This window comes from Jaculus jaculus, chromosome 2 (genome assembly GCF_020740685.1).
Source record: "Jaculus jaculus isolate mJacJac1 chromosome 2, mJacJac1.mat.Y.cur, whole genome shotgun sequence".
In the NCBI taxonomy this organism is placed as follows: Eukaryota; Metazoa; Chordata; class Mammalia; order Rodentia; family Dipodidae; genus Jaculus; species Jaculus jaculus.
In genome coordinates, this window is record NC_059103.1 from 9,873,256 (window position 1) to 9,887,301 (window position 14,046).

Sequence of the window (14,046 nt, forward strand, 5' to 3'; positions counted from 1 at the left end):
TACAGAGTGAATGCCCACCCCGCTGCCCTGGGCCCCACACACCTGCCTGTCATGTGGTGGTTGCTGGCTGATGCCAACATTTACTGGGAGATTCATTCTTTTTCTTTCTTTCATTTATTTATTTATTTATTTATTTATTTATTTATTTATTTATTTATTTATTTGACAGAGAGAAAGAGGGAGAGACAGAGAGAGAGAATGGGCATGCCAGGGCTTCTAGCCACTGCAAATGAACTCCAGACACCTTGTATATCTGGCCTATGTGGGCCCTAGGGAATCGAACTTGGGTCCTTTGGCTTTGCAGGCAAGTGCCTTAACTGCTAAGCCATCCCCCTAGCTGTCATTCTTTTTTTAATTTTTATTTGCACGAGAGAAAGAGAGAGGAAGGGAGGGAGGGAGAGAATGGGCGCACCCGGGCCTCCAGCCACTGCAAACTCCAGTTGCATGTACCACCTTGTGCATCTGGCTTATGTGGGTCCTGGGGAATCGAACCTGGGTCCTTTGGCTTTGCAGGCAAGCACCTTAACCACTAAGCCATCTCTCCAGCCTGAGATTTATTCTTTTTTTTTTTTCTTCCAATTTATTTATTTATTTATTTATTTTTGTTTTTCGAGGTAGGGTCTCACTCTGGCTCAGGCTGACCTGGAATTCACTATGTAGTCTCAGGGTGGCCTCGAACTCATGGCGATCCTCCTACCTCTGCCTCCCGAGTGCTGGGATTAAAGGCGTGCGCCACCACGCCCGGCTATTTTTTGTTTTTTTGAGGTAGGGTTTCACTCTAGTCCAGGCTGACCTGAAATTCACACTGTAGTCTCAGGGTGGCCGTGAAGTCACAGCGATCCTCCTACCTCTGCCTCCCGAGTGCTGGGATTAAAGGTGTTCGCCACCATACCCGGCTCTTCTTCCAAATGTTTATTAACAACTTCCCTGATTATAAAAAATACCCCATGGTAAAACCCTCCCTTCCCCCCACCTCCACTTTCCCCTTTGAAACTCCATGCTCCATCATACCCACTCCCCATCTCAATCAGTCTCTTTTTTTACTATTGATGTCATGATCTTTTCCTCCTCTTATGATGGTCTTGTGTAGGTAGTGTCATGCACTGTGAGGCCATGAATATCCAGGCCATTTTGTGTCTGGGGGAGCACGTTGTAAGGAGTCCTACCCTTCCTTTGGTTCTTACATTCTTTCCACCTCTTCTGCAATAGACCCTGAGCCTTGGAAGGTGTGATAGAGATATTGCAGTACTGAGCACTCCAGTCATTTCTTTCCGTCACCATGATACCTTCTGAGTCGTCCCAAGGTCACTGTCATCTAAAAAGAGAAGATTCTCTACCAAAAGTGAGAGTAGCATTAATATAAGGGTGTGAACATTAACAGAAGTGCTTACTGGGCAGTTTGATGAGCATAGTATATACATTTAGCCAGACAGCAGCAAACATTACACCCCTAGGGCTCATGACTACCCCTGTTTTAAGTTGTCAATATCAGGGATGTATTCCCTCCCATGGAGCGGGCCTCCAGTCCAATTAGTGGGCAGTTGGTTTCCACAATGACATACATGTCACTATTGCACCTGTTGGCTCATTTGTCCTGGCTGGAAAATTATAAGGCTTGCAGTGTCCACTGTTGAGTATCTTCACTGGTGATTTCTCTCTCTCCCATTGAACTGCATGCAAAATGGCTTCTTTCAGCTTTCTGTCAGCTGGTCTGCATGGAGGAGGTGATCAGCTCAGTTCCAGCAGGATTCTGAGATTTATTCTTACTTTCCTTCCTTCTTCAGGGATTTGCACACAGCTTATGTCCAATAACCATTTGCTGACTGAATAATAAAAAGGGGAGCCCCAAGTCCTGTTGGTCAGTCCCCACAGCCTGATGGCTGTAGCCTTTACTTTCTAGGGGCCCCACTAGCCCTGTGAGCTTACCCTGCTCCCTCTCCACCCCATAGCTAAGGAATGCCCAGCTCACACCAGTTACACCAGCTGCCTTCCCTTCTGTTTACCCTCCTGCTCGAACCTGGATGGCCGCTGCGAGGGCACCAGCACCAAAGTCCCCTTCGTTTGTGTGGAGGGCTGCATCTGTCATCCGGGCTATGTGCTGAATGAGGACAAGTGTATTCCAAGGAGTCAGTGTGGCTGCAAAGATGATCAGGGTACTTTCATCCCGGTGAGTGGGCATGGAGGCCGTTTGCTCCTTTCCCCTGTGTCTCCTAGCCCGGTCTGCTCTTGTCTGCGCAGCTGGCCCTGGGGTATGAGGGATGATGAAAAATACACTAGGGCTTTGATATGAGGAATCCAATAACAGAGACTCTGTAAAGTATGATAAAGAGAAGCGGGACTTTGGTGCAGGGTAGTGTCTGCTGTCCCACTTTCCCCATCTGTAAAATGGGTCCAAGTAGTCTCTCCTGAGCAATATGTGTAGGACACCAAGAACAAGCGGGGCTGGGTGATGCGTGCCTGTAATCCCAGCACTTGGGAAGTGGAGATGGGAGGATCCAGAGTTCAAGTTTGTCCTCATCCTTGGACACGTAGTGATTTTGATGCTATATAAGACCCAGTCTCAGAAAAACAAGCCAAGGGGCTGGACAGATAGCTTAATGGTTAAGGCGCTTGCCTGTAAAGCCAAAGGACCTTGGTTTGATTCCCCAGGACCCATGTAAGCCAGATGCACAAGGTGGTGCATGCATCTGGAGTTCACTTACAGTGGCTGAAAGCCCTGGCACGCCCATTCTCTATCTCAAACAAATAAATCAATGATTTAAATATATATATATTAATTTTTTGTTTATTTTGATTTATTTATTTGACAGTGACAGACAGAGAAAGGGACACAGAGAGAGAGAGAATGGGCGCTCCATGGCCTTCAGCCACTGCAAACGAACTCCAGATGCGTGCGCCCCCTTGGGCATCTGGCTAATGTGGATCCTGGGGAATCGAGCCTTGAACTGGGGTCCTTAGGCTTCACAGGCAAGCGCTTAATCACTAAGCCATCTCTCCAGCCCCTAAATATATATATATATTTTTTTTTTTTTTTAAAAAAAGAAAGATCAAAATGTGGCTGGAGAGGTGGCTTGGAGTTACGTGTTTGCTGCCCAAGTGTGACAACTTGAGTTTGGATCCCCAGAACCCACCTAAAACCAAACGCAAGACCATGCGTGTGTAACCCCGGCTCTACTGCAGCAAGATGGGAGGCATAGACCGAAGAATCCTGAAAGCCCAAGGGCTGGCTGGCCTGGCGTTCACAGCAGCCAACAGCAGGAGAGCCTGCCTCAGACAAGGTGGAAGGCTAGGACTGACACCTGAGGCGGTGTCCTGACCTCCATGTGACATGTAGGCACGTGCCCATGCATACACATAACATATGATCAAACATAATTTTTTTGGGGGGGGGCAAGTTCCAGGTAGGGTTTTGTTCTAGCCCAGGCTGACCTGGACTTCACTATGTAGTCTTGGGCTGGCCTTGAGCTGCCCTTGAAGTTACAGCGATCCTCCTACCTCTGCCTCCTGAGTGTTAGGATTAAAGACATGCACCACAAAGATAACTTTAAGAAAGAGAGAGAAAGAGAATGAGAATTGGCATGCCAGGGCCTACAGCCACTGCATTCGAACTCCAGATGCATGCACCACCTTGTACATGTGTGTGACCTGGCACACTTGCCTCACCTTTGTGCGCCTGGCTTACATGGGAGCTGGAGAGTCAAACATGGGTTCTTAGGCTTCACAGGCAAGTGCCTTAACCACTAAGCCATCTCTCTAGCCCCTTTAATTTTTAGGGTTTTTTGTTGTTGTTCTTTCAACTCACTCTAGCCCAGGTTGACCTGGAATGTACTACGGACTCTCAGGGTGGCCTTGAACTCATAGCGATCCTCTACCTCTGCCTCCCGAGTGCTGGGATTAAAGGTGTGCACCACCTTGCCTGGCTTCCTTTAATTAATTTTTTTTAATTTGTTCATTTTTATTTATTTATTTGAGAGCAACAGAGAGATAGAGAAAGAGGCAGAGAGAGAGAGAGAGAGAATGGTTGCTCCAGGGCCTCCAGCCACTGCAGACGAACTCCAGACATATGCGCCTCCATGTGCATCTGGCTAACGTGGGACCTGGGGAATTGAGCCTCGAACCGGGGTCCTTAGGCTTCACAGGCAAGTGCTTAACAGCTAAGCCATCTCTCCAGCCCTATTTTTTTTTTTTTAATTTGTATTTATTTGAGAGAAAGAGGCAGGTGGAGAAAGAGAGGAGCATTTTTTTTCCCCCCCAAAAAACGTTTTCCATCTGTGGTTGGTTGTCCCAGTGACTGTGGAAGCTGCAAGTACAAGGGGCAGTTGTAAGTCTGCAGAGAGGAGGACAAGGCTTGAACCTTTGGTCCTCACTTTCTGTCTCTTCTGGTGGCTTCTGCAGACAGGCAAGACCTGGATTTCCAGGGGCTGTACCCAGAGCTGCGTCTGCACAGGAGGGACTTCTCAGTGCCAGAACTTCTACTGCCCCGTGGGGACCCACTGCCGACAGAATGACGACACCACGAGCAGCTGCGCCCCTGACCGTCAGAAAGCCAAGGAGAAAGGTAGACAGAGTGTACTGGTGGGGCAAGAACCAGAGGCAGGACAAGAATGGGTCTATGGCTGGAGAGATGGCTTAGTGCTTAAGGTGCTTGCCTGGGAAGCCTAAGGACCCAGGTTCGATTCCCTAGTGCCCACGTAAGCCAGATGCACAAGGTGGCGCATGTGTCTGGGGTTCATTTGCAGCGACTAGAGGCCCTGTTATGCCCATTCTCTATCTATCTCAAATAAATTAATTATTTTTTTTTTAAAGAATGAGCCTAAGCCGGGCGTGGTGGCGCACGTCTTTAATCCCAGCACTTGGGAGGCAGAGGTAGGAGGATCGCCATGAGTTCGAGGCCACCCTGAGACTCCATAGTGAATTCCAGGTCAGCCTGAGCTAGAGTGAGACCCTACCTCAAAAAAACAAAACAAAAAAAAAAAAAAAGAATGAGTCTAAGTAAGAGGGAGGTGACGGAAGATACCACAGTCGGAGGGAGCTTCTAGGGATCCAGCGGCTAGGCTGGGTCTCTTCAGCGTTTTCGCTTCTTGGCAGGATTGGACAAATGTACCGTCTTTGGCGACCCCTATTACCGCACGTTTGATAAAGTACAGTACCGCTTCTTGGGTCAGATGAGCTACATTCTCGTCAAGACAGTAGACAAGCTTCCAGAAGGAATAGAACGCCTGCTCGTGAAAGGGCGCAACAAAATGTCCCGGAGAGGGAGCCCGCTCTTGCATGAAGTGACCACTGTCGTCTATGACTACAAAGTCCAGTTTCTAAAGGGCCTAGAAGTTTTGGTTAGTAATCAGAAGTCCAGCCTGGAGGATTCTGGGGAAGCCACCTGGGCCATGGGAGACCTCCTGGAGCTGGTGCAGCTAGAGCACCCTATCACCAAGAAGTTCCCAGTAGACTCGGGCTGACTCCAGAAGCCAGAGTCAATGTGACTTCGTGGGGAAGGGTGGAGGAAGGAAGTGGGATTGAGCAAATGGTCAAAGGGGAGCTGGAGAAATGGCTTAGCGGTGAAGGTGCTTGCCTGGGAAGCTTAAGGACCTAAGTCCCCTGGTACCCATGTAAGCCAGATGCACAAAGTGGAACTTGCATCCGGAGTTGGTTTTCAGTGGCTAAAGGCCCTGGCATGCCCATTCTCTGTCTCTTCTAAATAAATATTTTAAAAAAATTAAGCCCAGCATGGTGGCACATGCCTTTAATCCCAGCACACAGGAGGCAGAGGAAGGAGGATCGCTGTGAGTTCAAGGCCACCCTGAGACTACATAGGGAATTCCAGGTCAGCCTGGACCAGAGTGAGACCCTACCTTGAAAAAATAAACAAGCAATTGAAGGAGACACTCACCATTGACCTAAGGCCTCCACATGCTCACACACACACACATATGAACATGAACATGTATGTGCACTTGCACATGTACCACACATACATGAAGGTGGGGCATGTGCGCCTACCATGCTAATATTTTTCAAGTAAGAAGTGGGGGGCGGGAGTAGGACAAAGGAGAGTTGACCCCTTGGTGGGGGCGTCTTTGAATGAAGGGTAGAAAAGCCTGTGGGATTGTCTCATGCATGGAATGAAGTCATGAAGGGATAAGGAGATAAGGACAAAGACAGGAATGCCCAAAGCAGCCGAGGCTCAGGTTGTGCCCAGCACACCCTGAAGTTACTTTCTTCCTTTTCCAGGTCAACAATCAGAAGGTGGAGCTCCCCTACACTCCTGATGAGCATCTACGCATTATCTTTCGGGCCCAGCAGCTGTATTTGATAACTGATTTTGAAATGGTTGTGACCTTTGATGGAATTCATAGTCTAGGTAACCGGGATGGGGCAGGGGAAGAGCTGTTTCCGAGCCCAGTGTGGCAGCTCATGCCTGTGATCTCAGCTCTCAGGAGGAGGTAGAGGCAGGAGGAATGCTGTTACTTGGAGGTCAGCGTGGACTATGGAGTGGGTCACAGTGCAGCTAGGGTTACGTAGAAAGACCCTGTCTGAAAACAAGACAAAAAACAAAACTGGGGTGATGTATGGCGGTGCATGCCTATAACCTCAGCATTTGTGGGGACAGAGGCAAGAGGATCAAGAGTTTGAGGCCAGGGGGCTGGAGAGATGGCTTAGTGGTTAAGCACTTGCCTGTGAAGCCTAAAGACCGGGTTCAAGGCTCGATTCCCCAGGACCCACGTTAGCCAGATGCACAAGGGGGCGCACACATCTAGAGTTTGTTTGCAGTGGCTGGAGGCCCCAGCATGCCCATTCTCTCTGTCTGCCTCTTTCTGTGTTGCTCTCAAATAAATAAATAAAAACTAACAAAAAACATAATATAAAAATAAAAATAAAATAAAATAGAGTTTGAGGCCAGGGCTGGAGAGATAGCTTAACAGTTAAAGTGTTTACTGGCTAAGTCAAAGGACCCAGGTTCAATTACCTAGTACCCATGTAAGCCAGATGCACAAGGTGGCGCATGTGCCTGAAGGTTTTTTTTTTGCTGTGGCTAGAGGCCCTAGAGTGCCCATTCTCTCTCTCCCTCCATCGCTGCCTCTTTCTCTTAAATAAATTAAATATTTTATTTAAAAAAGAGTTTAAGGCCAGTCATGGTGGTGCATGCCTTTAATCTCAGCACTGGGAAGGCAGAGGTAGGAGGATCACTGTGAATTCAAGGCCACCCTGAAACTACATAGTGAATTCCAGGTCAGCCCGAGCTAGAGTGAGTCCCTACCTCGAAAGAACAAAAAAAAAAAAAAAAGGTGTTGGGGGGTGTAGAGAGATGGCTTAGTGGTTAAGGCGTGTGCCTGCAAAATTACAGGTCAGCCTGAGCTACAACAAAACCCTACTTCAAAAAAAAAAAAAAAAGAAGGTTAAGAGTTTGAGGCCAGCAAGGCTACATGAGACCCTGTCCCAAAAAGACAAAACCAGAACTAAAGAGATTGCTCATTAGTTAAAGGCACTTGCTTGCAAAGTCTGATGGCCTACGTTTAATTCTCCAGTGCCCATGTAAAGCCAGATGCACAAAGTGGTGCATGCATCTGGAGTTCATTTGCAGTGGCTAGAGGCCCTGCCTGGAGATGTGGATCACTTGGTAGAGTGCCTGCCTAGCTTGTGCAAAGCCCTGGGTTTGATCTCCAGCATCATGCACACAGGACATGGTGGAGCATGCCTGTCATCCCGGCACTCAGGCCGAGGTAGGAGGATCACCATGAATTTGAGGCTATCCTGAGACTACATAGTGAATTCCAGGTCAGCCTGGGCTAGGGTAAGACTGTACCTTAAAAAAAAAAAAAAGGTCTGGGAAGATAACTCAGTGAATTGTTTGCTTTGCAAGCATTGGAACCTGAGTTTGATTCCCAGAATGGACATAAAATGCCCTTTCTAAGCTAGAGAGATGGTATACCAGGCACTTGCGTACAAACCCAAAGAACCCAGGTTCGATTCCCCAGTATCCAAGTAAAGCCAGATGCACAAAGTGGCCCATGCATCTGGAGTTCCTTTGCAGTGGCTAGAGGCCCTGGCGTACCCATTCTCTGTCTGCCTTTCTCTCTCTCAAATGAATGAATGAATAAATAAAACATTTTTAAAAGCTTTTTCTGAGGAGGTCAGCCAGTCTTGCCTAATTACTGAACTCCAGGCCAATGAGAGCCCCTGTCTCAGAAAAGATGTGTGGCTCTAGACACCACACCCATGCACACACGTGTTCACCTGCACACAAATGCCCACACACATACAAATATACAAACACATGAAACAATGCAGGCATGGTGCACACCTTTAATCCTAGCTCATGGAACACAGAGGTAGGAGGATTGCCATGAGTTCGAGGCCACCCTGAGATTACAATGTGAATTCCAGGTTAGCCCGGCTAAAGTGAGACCCTACCTTGAAAAAACAAATCAAAACCACATATACAGAAAAGGAAGCCTCTGGGCTGGAAAGATGGCTTAGTAGTTAAGGCGCTTGCCTGTGAAGCCTAAGGACCCATGTTCGACTCTCTAGATCTCAAGTAAGCCAGATGTCCAAAAGGTGAGGCAAGCGCAAAGTCTCACGTGTCCACTAGGTGGCACAAGCATCTGGAGTTGGATTTCAAGTGGCTGAGGTCCTCCTGTGCCAATTCTCTCTCCTCTAAAAATTAATTAATTAGAAAAAGAAGGGCTGGAGAGATGGCTTAGTGGTTAAAGCATTTGCCTTCAAAGCCTAAGGATCCAGGTTTAATTCTCCGTATCCACATAAACCAGATGCACAAGGGAGCACATGCATCTAGAGTTTGTTTGCAGTGGCTGGAAGGCCTGGTATGCCCATTCTCTCCTTCTCTCTACCTCTTTCTCTCCCAAATCAATAAATATTAAAAAAAATTTATCTCTAAAAAAAAAAGAAGAAAGAAAAAGAAGCCCCATTTTTCTAATGGAGTTGGGAAAACAGCGCAGATAAGCAAATCATGGGGATAGGAGAAGTGCCGGGTAGTGGCCCCCAGCTTAGGAGGGAGACCTAGGAGAAGGTGGGGAGCACAGAATTGTGGAGCTCACCCCAGGACACCCCTGCCCCCCTTCTTCCTGCAGTGATCAACCTGCCCTCCATGTACCAGGGACTGGTCCGTGGCCTGTGTGGGTTCTATGACAAAAACTACAACAACGATTTCATGTTGCCTTCTGGAGAGCTCACCACAAGCATCAATGTCTTTGGCAACAGTTGGGAGGTGAAGCCAGAGAATGTCCTCTTGCGCTTCCCAAGGTGATGGCTGGGGCTTGGGAAGATGAACAAGACTCTTGTACTGGTGGGGTATTAAACTTGTGCCTTTATGCACATTACAGTGAATTCATGCCCCCAGTCTTACCTGAGATTCTAGCCAAGCATTGTACCACTGAGCCACACCCCCAGCCCCTCACTGGGGGATTCTAGGCAGGAGCTCTACCACTGAGCCACGCCCCCAGCCCCTCACTGGGGGATTCTAGGCAGGAGCTCTACCACTGAGCCACTGCCCCAGACCCTCACTGGGGATTCTAGGCAGGAGCTCTGCCACTGAGCCACGTCCCCAGCCCCTCACTGGGGGATTCTAGGCAGGAGCTCTGCTACTGAGCCACGTCCCCAGCCCCTCTCTGGGGGATTCTAGGCAGGAGCTCTACCACTGAGTCACGCCCCCAGCCCCTCACTGGGGGATTCTAGGCAGGAGCTCTATCACAGAGCCACAACCCAGCCCATTCACTGGGGGATTCTAGGCAGGAGCTCTACCACTGAGCCACACCCCAGCCCCTCACTGGGGATTCTAGGCAGGAGCTCTACCACTGAGCCACGTCCCCAGCCCCTCTCTGGGGGATTCTAGGCAGGAGCTCTACCACTGAGTCACGCCCCCAGCCCCTCACTGGGGGATTCTAGGCAGGAGCTCTACCACTGAGCCACACCCCAGCCCCTCACTGGGGGATTCTAGGCAGGAGCTCTATCACAGAGCCACAACCCAGCCCATTCACTGGGGGATTCTAGGCAGGAGCTCTACCACTGAGCCACACCCCAGCCCCTCACTGGAGATTCTAGGCAGGAGCTCTACCACTGAGCCATGCCCCCAGCCCCTCACTGGGGGATTCTAGGCAGGAGCTCTACCACTGAGCCATGCCCCCAGCCCCTCACTGGGGGATTCTAGGCAGGTGCTCTGTTGCTTAGCCATGTTCCAATCTCCTGCCTCTTAACTGGGAGGTTCTAGACAAGTACCCTACAGCGGAGTCATACCCTCAGCCCCTCACTGATAGCTTTTAAGCAGATACTTGACTGCTGAACCACTCCCCAGCCCCCACCATAGTGGTGTATTGTGGGCAAACATTCTACCACTGAGCTATATCCCCCACCTAGCCACAGGTACCTACCGCCTGTCATGTGATCTCCTTATGGCCAATGTCAGTACCTGTGTGTTGCAGATCCCCATTGATGTCTTTGTCCTTCCTTCCCTTAGCGTCACCCATGACTATTCTTCCTCCCCAAGTTCAAGTTCACCCCCACACACCCTCCTGCCAGGGCCTCACCTAGTCTTTGGCCTCTCTGCTTCAGGGCCCTGCAAGAAGAGGAGGAAGAGCAAGAGGAGAAACGATTTAGCTTCTTCTCGTCGGAATGCAGCCCAGAGCGGCTGGCATCCATCAGAAGCGCCCAGGCCTGCAGTGTGCTGGTGGACCCCCAGGGCCCCTTTGCTGCCTGTCACCAGATTGTGTCCCCAGAGCTCTTCCAGGAGTGAGTCACAGACAGGCTCAGGACCTGCAACAATGGTTCAGAGATGCCTGCTGTGGCTTTCCTCTTTGACCCTCTCTAGCTCTGCTAGGCCGTGTGTGTGTGTGTGTGTGTGTGTGTGTGTGTGTGTGTGTGTGTGTCTGACTTTGCATGAGTGCTCAGGATCCAAATTGCCAGGAAGCTTGCAGACCCATCTCCCCGGCCTCCAGGTTCACTTCATTTTTCACTTGTGGCCTCTTTTCTCTCCAACTCTCCCTCCACACAGCTGCCTTTCTGTGTGATTCCAGACTTGTTTCTTCCTTCCTTCCTTCCTTTTGCATGTATATGTGTGGGGGGTGGCACCTATGTTGGGGAGTGCATCAGGTGTGTGTATGTGGAGGCCAGAGATCAACATTGAGTAACTCCTGTTTTTCTACGTTTTTCCTTCCTTCTTTCCTTCCTTCTTTCCTTCCTTCCTTCCTTCCTTCCTTCTCTCTCTTTTTTCTCTTTCTCTCTCTTCCCCTGACCCCTTCATTCTGAGCCAGGTTCTCTCTGTTTTTGTTTGTTTGCTTTGTTTTTTCAAGGTAGGGTCTCACTCTAGCCCAGGCTGACCTGGAATTCACTCTGTAGTCTCAGGGTGGCCTCGAACTCATGGTGATCCTCCTACCTCTGCCTCCCCAGTGCTGGGACTCAAGGCGTGTGCCACCACACCTGGCCTGAGCCAGGCTCTCAATCCAACCTAGGCCAAGCTGCAATTTACTCTGTAGTCTAGGGTGGCCTTGAACTCACAGAGCTCCTCCCGCCTCAGCCTCCCAGTGCTAGGATTACGGGCGCACAGCACCATGCTCGGCTTTTCGCACGGGTGCTGGGGATCCAAACTCACATCCTCAAGCTTTTTCCACCCAGGGCGTCATCCCCTCAGCCCCCTCCCAGGCCCTTTATCCACAAGACTGCGTCTCTTCTCTTCGCCTCGCCCTCTCTGACAGCGCTCCTTCTCCGACCCTCCCCTTCCACCGCAGCCACTGTGTGTCTGACACGTGCACCGCCCAGGACCCCGAAGAGGAAGAAGAACTCCGGTGCCGAGTCCTCAGTGGCTACGCCATCATTTGCCAGGAGTCGGGTGCCAGCCTGGCCAACTGGAGGAACCAGACCCACTGTGGTAAGACCCTGCTACCGTGGAGCAGCTGATCCTAACCCCTCTGCCAGGCCATCCTCTGCTCGACTCTGCCCCCTCCACCGACTTCACTTTGGGCTTCTTCTGATCCTTCCATCACCAAGAGCAAGGCAGTGCATGATTCCAGCATACCCATCCTTCCCCCTTCCTTCCCCATCATGATGCTCCTCCTCCCATCTTTTCTTATAATTAAAAAAAAATATTTTAGGGCTGGAGAGATGGCTTAGCGGTTAAGCGCTTGCCTGTGAAGCCTAAGGACCCCGGTTCGAGGCTCGGTTCCCCAGGTCCCACGTTAGCCAGATGCACAGGGGGGCGCACGCGTCTGGAGTTCGTTTGCAGAGGCTGGAAGCCCTGGCGCGCCCATTCTCTCTCTCTCCCTCTATGTGTCTCTCTGTGTGTCTGTCACTCCTAAATAAATAAATAAATAAAATATTAAAAAATATATATTTTAGAGAGAAAGAGAGAGAGGGAAAATTGGAACACCAGGACCTCAGCCACTGAAACAAAACGCCAGACACTTGCGCCACCTAGTGGGCATGTGCGGCCTTGCGCTTGCCTCACCTTTGTGCATCTGGCTTTTGTGGGATCTGAAGAGTTGAACATGGGTCCTTAGGCTTCGCAGGCAATCGCCTTTAACCACTAAGCCATCTCTACAGCCTCCATGTTTTTATTTGTTTGGTTGTTTTTATTTATTATTTAGTTTTGGTGTATGTGTGTGTTGTATGCACATATATGTAGCATCTGTGAAGGGGGTTGTGGAGGAATGTCAGGTGAACCACTCCACTGGTCATCTTTCTGGTCTTGTTATGAGCTGGGGGTGGGGTGGGGTCTCTACTGATTCCGGAGCTTGCAGGACTCTCAAGATTCTTGGGTCTTTGCTCCCCTTCAGGACTGGGATTACTGGGGCACATAGCCATGTCCAGCTGTTTTATGTGGGATCTGGAGATTTTGAACTTTCGAGGGCCCCTCAGGCCGTCATTTTGTAGAGAAAGTGAGCCATCTCTTTAGCCCATCGGGGTTCACTCGGTATTCCAGGCTGCCTTTGAACTCACTATGTAGATCAGGCTGGCCTCAAACTCATGATGATCTTCCTGCCACCACACCTGGCTTCCCACTGTCTACCTTTGCTTGTATGTTTCCGTCATGTCCCAGACAAACCCTTGAGACAGGGCTGGGAAGATGGCTCAGCTTGCTGGCTCTGTTTGTCTCCAAGCCTGGCCAGATCCTAACAAACACCTCTGTCCCCTCAGCTATGACGTGTCCAGCCAATACTGTGTATCAGAGCTGCATGGCACCGTGCCCTACATCCTGTGTCAAGCCAGTGGCCCCCAAGGACTGTGAGGGCCCCTGCGTGGAAGGCTGTGCCAACCTCCCAGGATACGCCTACAGTGGCACCCAGAGCCTCCCAGTGGCAAACTGTGGCTGCACTAGCAATGGTGTCTACTATAAGGTCCAGACGGCGGTGGGAGATTCTAGAAGCCAAGCCATAGAGAGTCAGCTCCCAGATGTATCTAGAATGTCTCCTCTTGGCCCTTCTTCTCTTCTAGCTGGGTGACAGCTTTGTGACCGAGGACTGTTCCCAGCACTGCACCTGCATCAGCCTGGGGATCCTGACGTGTGAGCCCTTCGGCTGCAGAGCCGGGGAGATCTGCACCCTGGGTAACTTCACCCGAGGCTGCTTCCGAGGTGAGCCTGGGTCCCTCTCAGCTCCAGACCAAGGGTCAACTCCCTGTCCTCTGCGTGGGACTCTTGCTGTTTGTTAGGAAGTGTGTGTCTCCCCTTTTAGGGAAGGGCAAAAAGGAGAGGACTTACGGGTCCCTAAGCATCTGTTGTTGTGGTTACTGGCCACCCTGGGGCCGCTGCTCATCAGTTTTTCCCAGAGGCATACAGGCAGCTGCGGAGCAGGGTCTTGAGTGGCCATAAGTGCAACAGGAAGAAACACCCGGAGACTGTGTCAGAGGACAGGCTCGTTTATTTGTTGGGGAAATGGGCTTATGAGCATTCATGCAATGGTGGGAAAAGGTATGGGGTAGGGGTCACAGGGGGACTGGCTGTGTGAAGGCTGCTGGCTGATACCTCATTAACATATAGGGACCTTTCTGGGTGAGTGGGAAAAGGTCACATGGCCACAGGGAAGTGGAAACCTAAGTCTTATC

General features: G+C 50.2%; 1 protein-coding gene across 1 annotated transcript in view; it reads left to right on the plus strand.

Annotated features, from left to right (window-relative positions):
• Window positions 1-14,046, plus strand: part of Zan (zonadhesin) — a 98,083-nt gene that overhangs the window by 76,398 nt on the left and 7,639 nt on the right. The window contains 10 exon segments of the mRNA XM_045142839.1: window positions 1,950-2,167; window positions 4,396-4,537; window positions 5,089-5,333; window positions 6,229-6,358; window positions 9,087-9,258; window positions 10,564-10,740; window positions 11,736-11,875; window positions 13,141-13,298; window positions 13,300-13,340; window positions 13,449-13,576. Of these exon segments, the coding sequence (XP_044998774.1) occupies window positions 1,950-2,167; window positions 4,396-4,537; window positions 5,089-5,333; window positions 6,229-6,358; window positions 9,087-9,258; window positions 10,564-10,740; window positions 11,736-11,875; window positions 13,141-13,298; window positions 13,300-13,340; window positions 13,449-13,576 (1,551 nt within the window).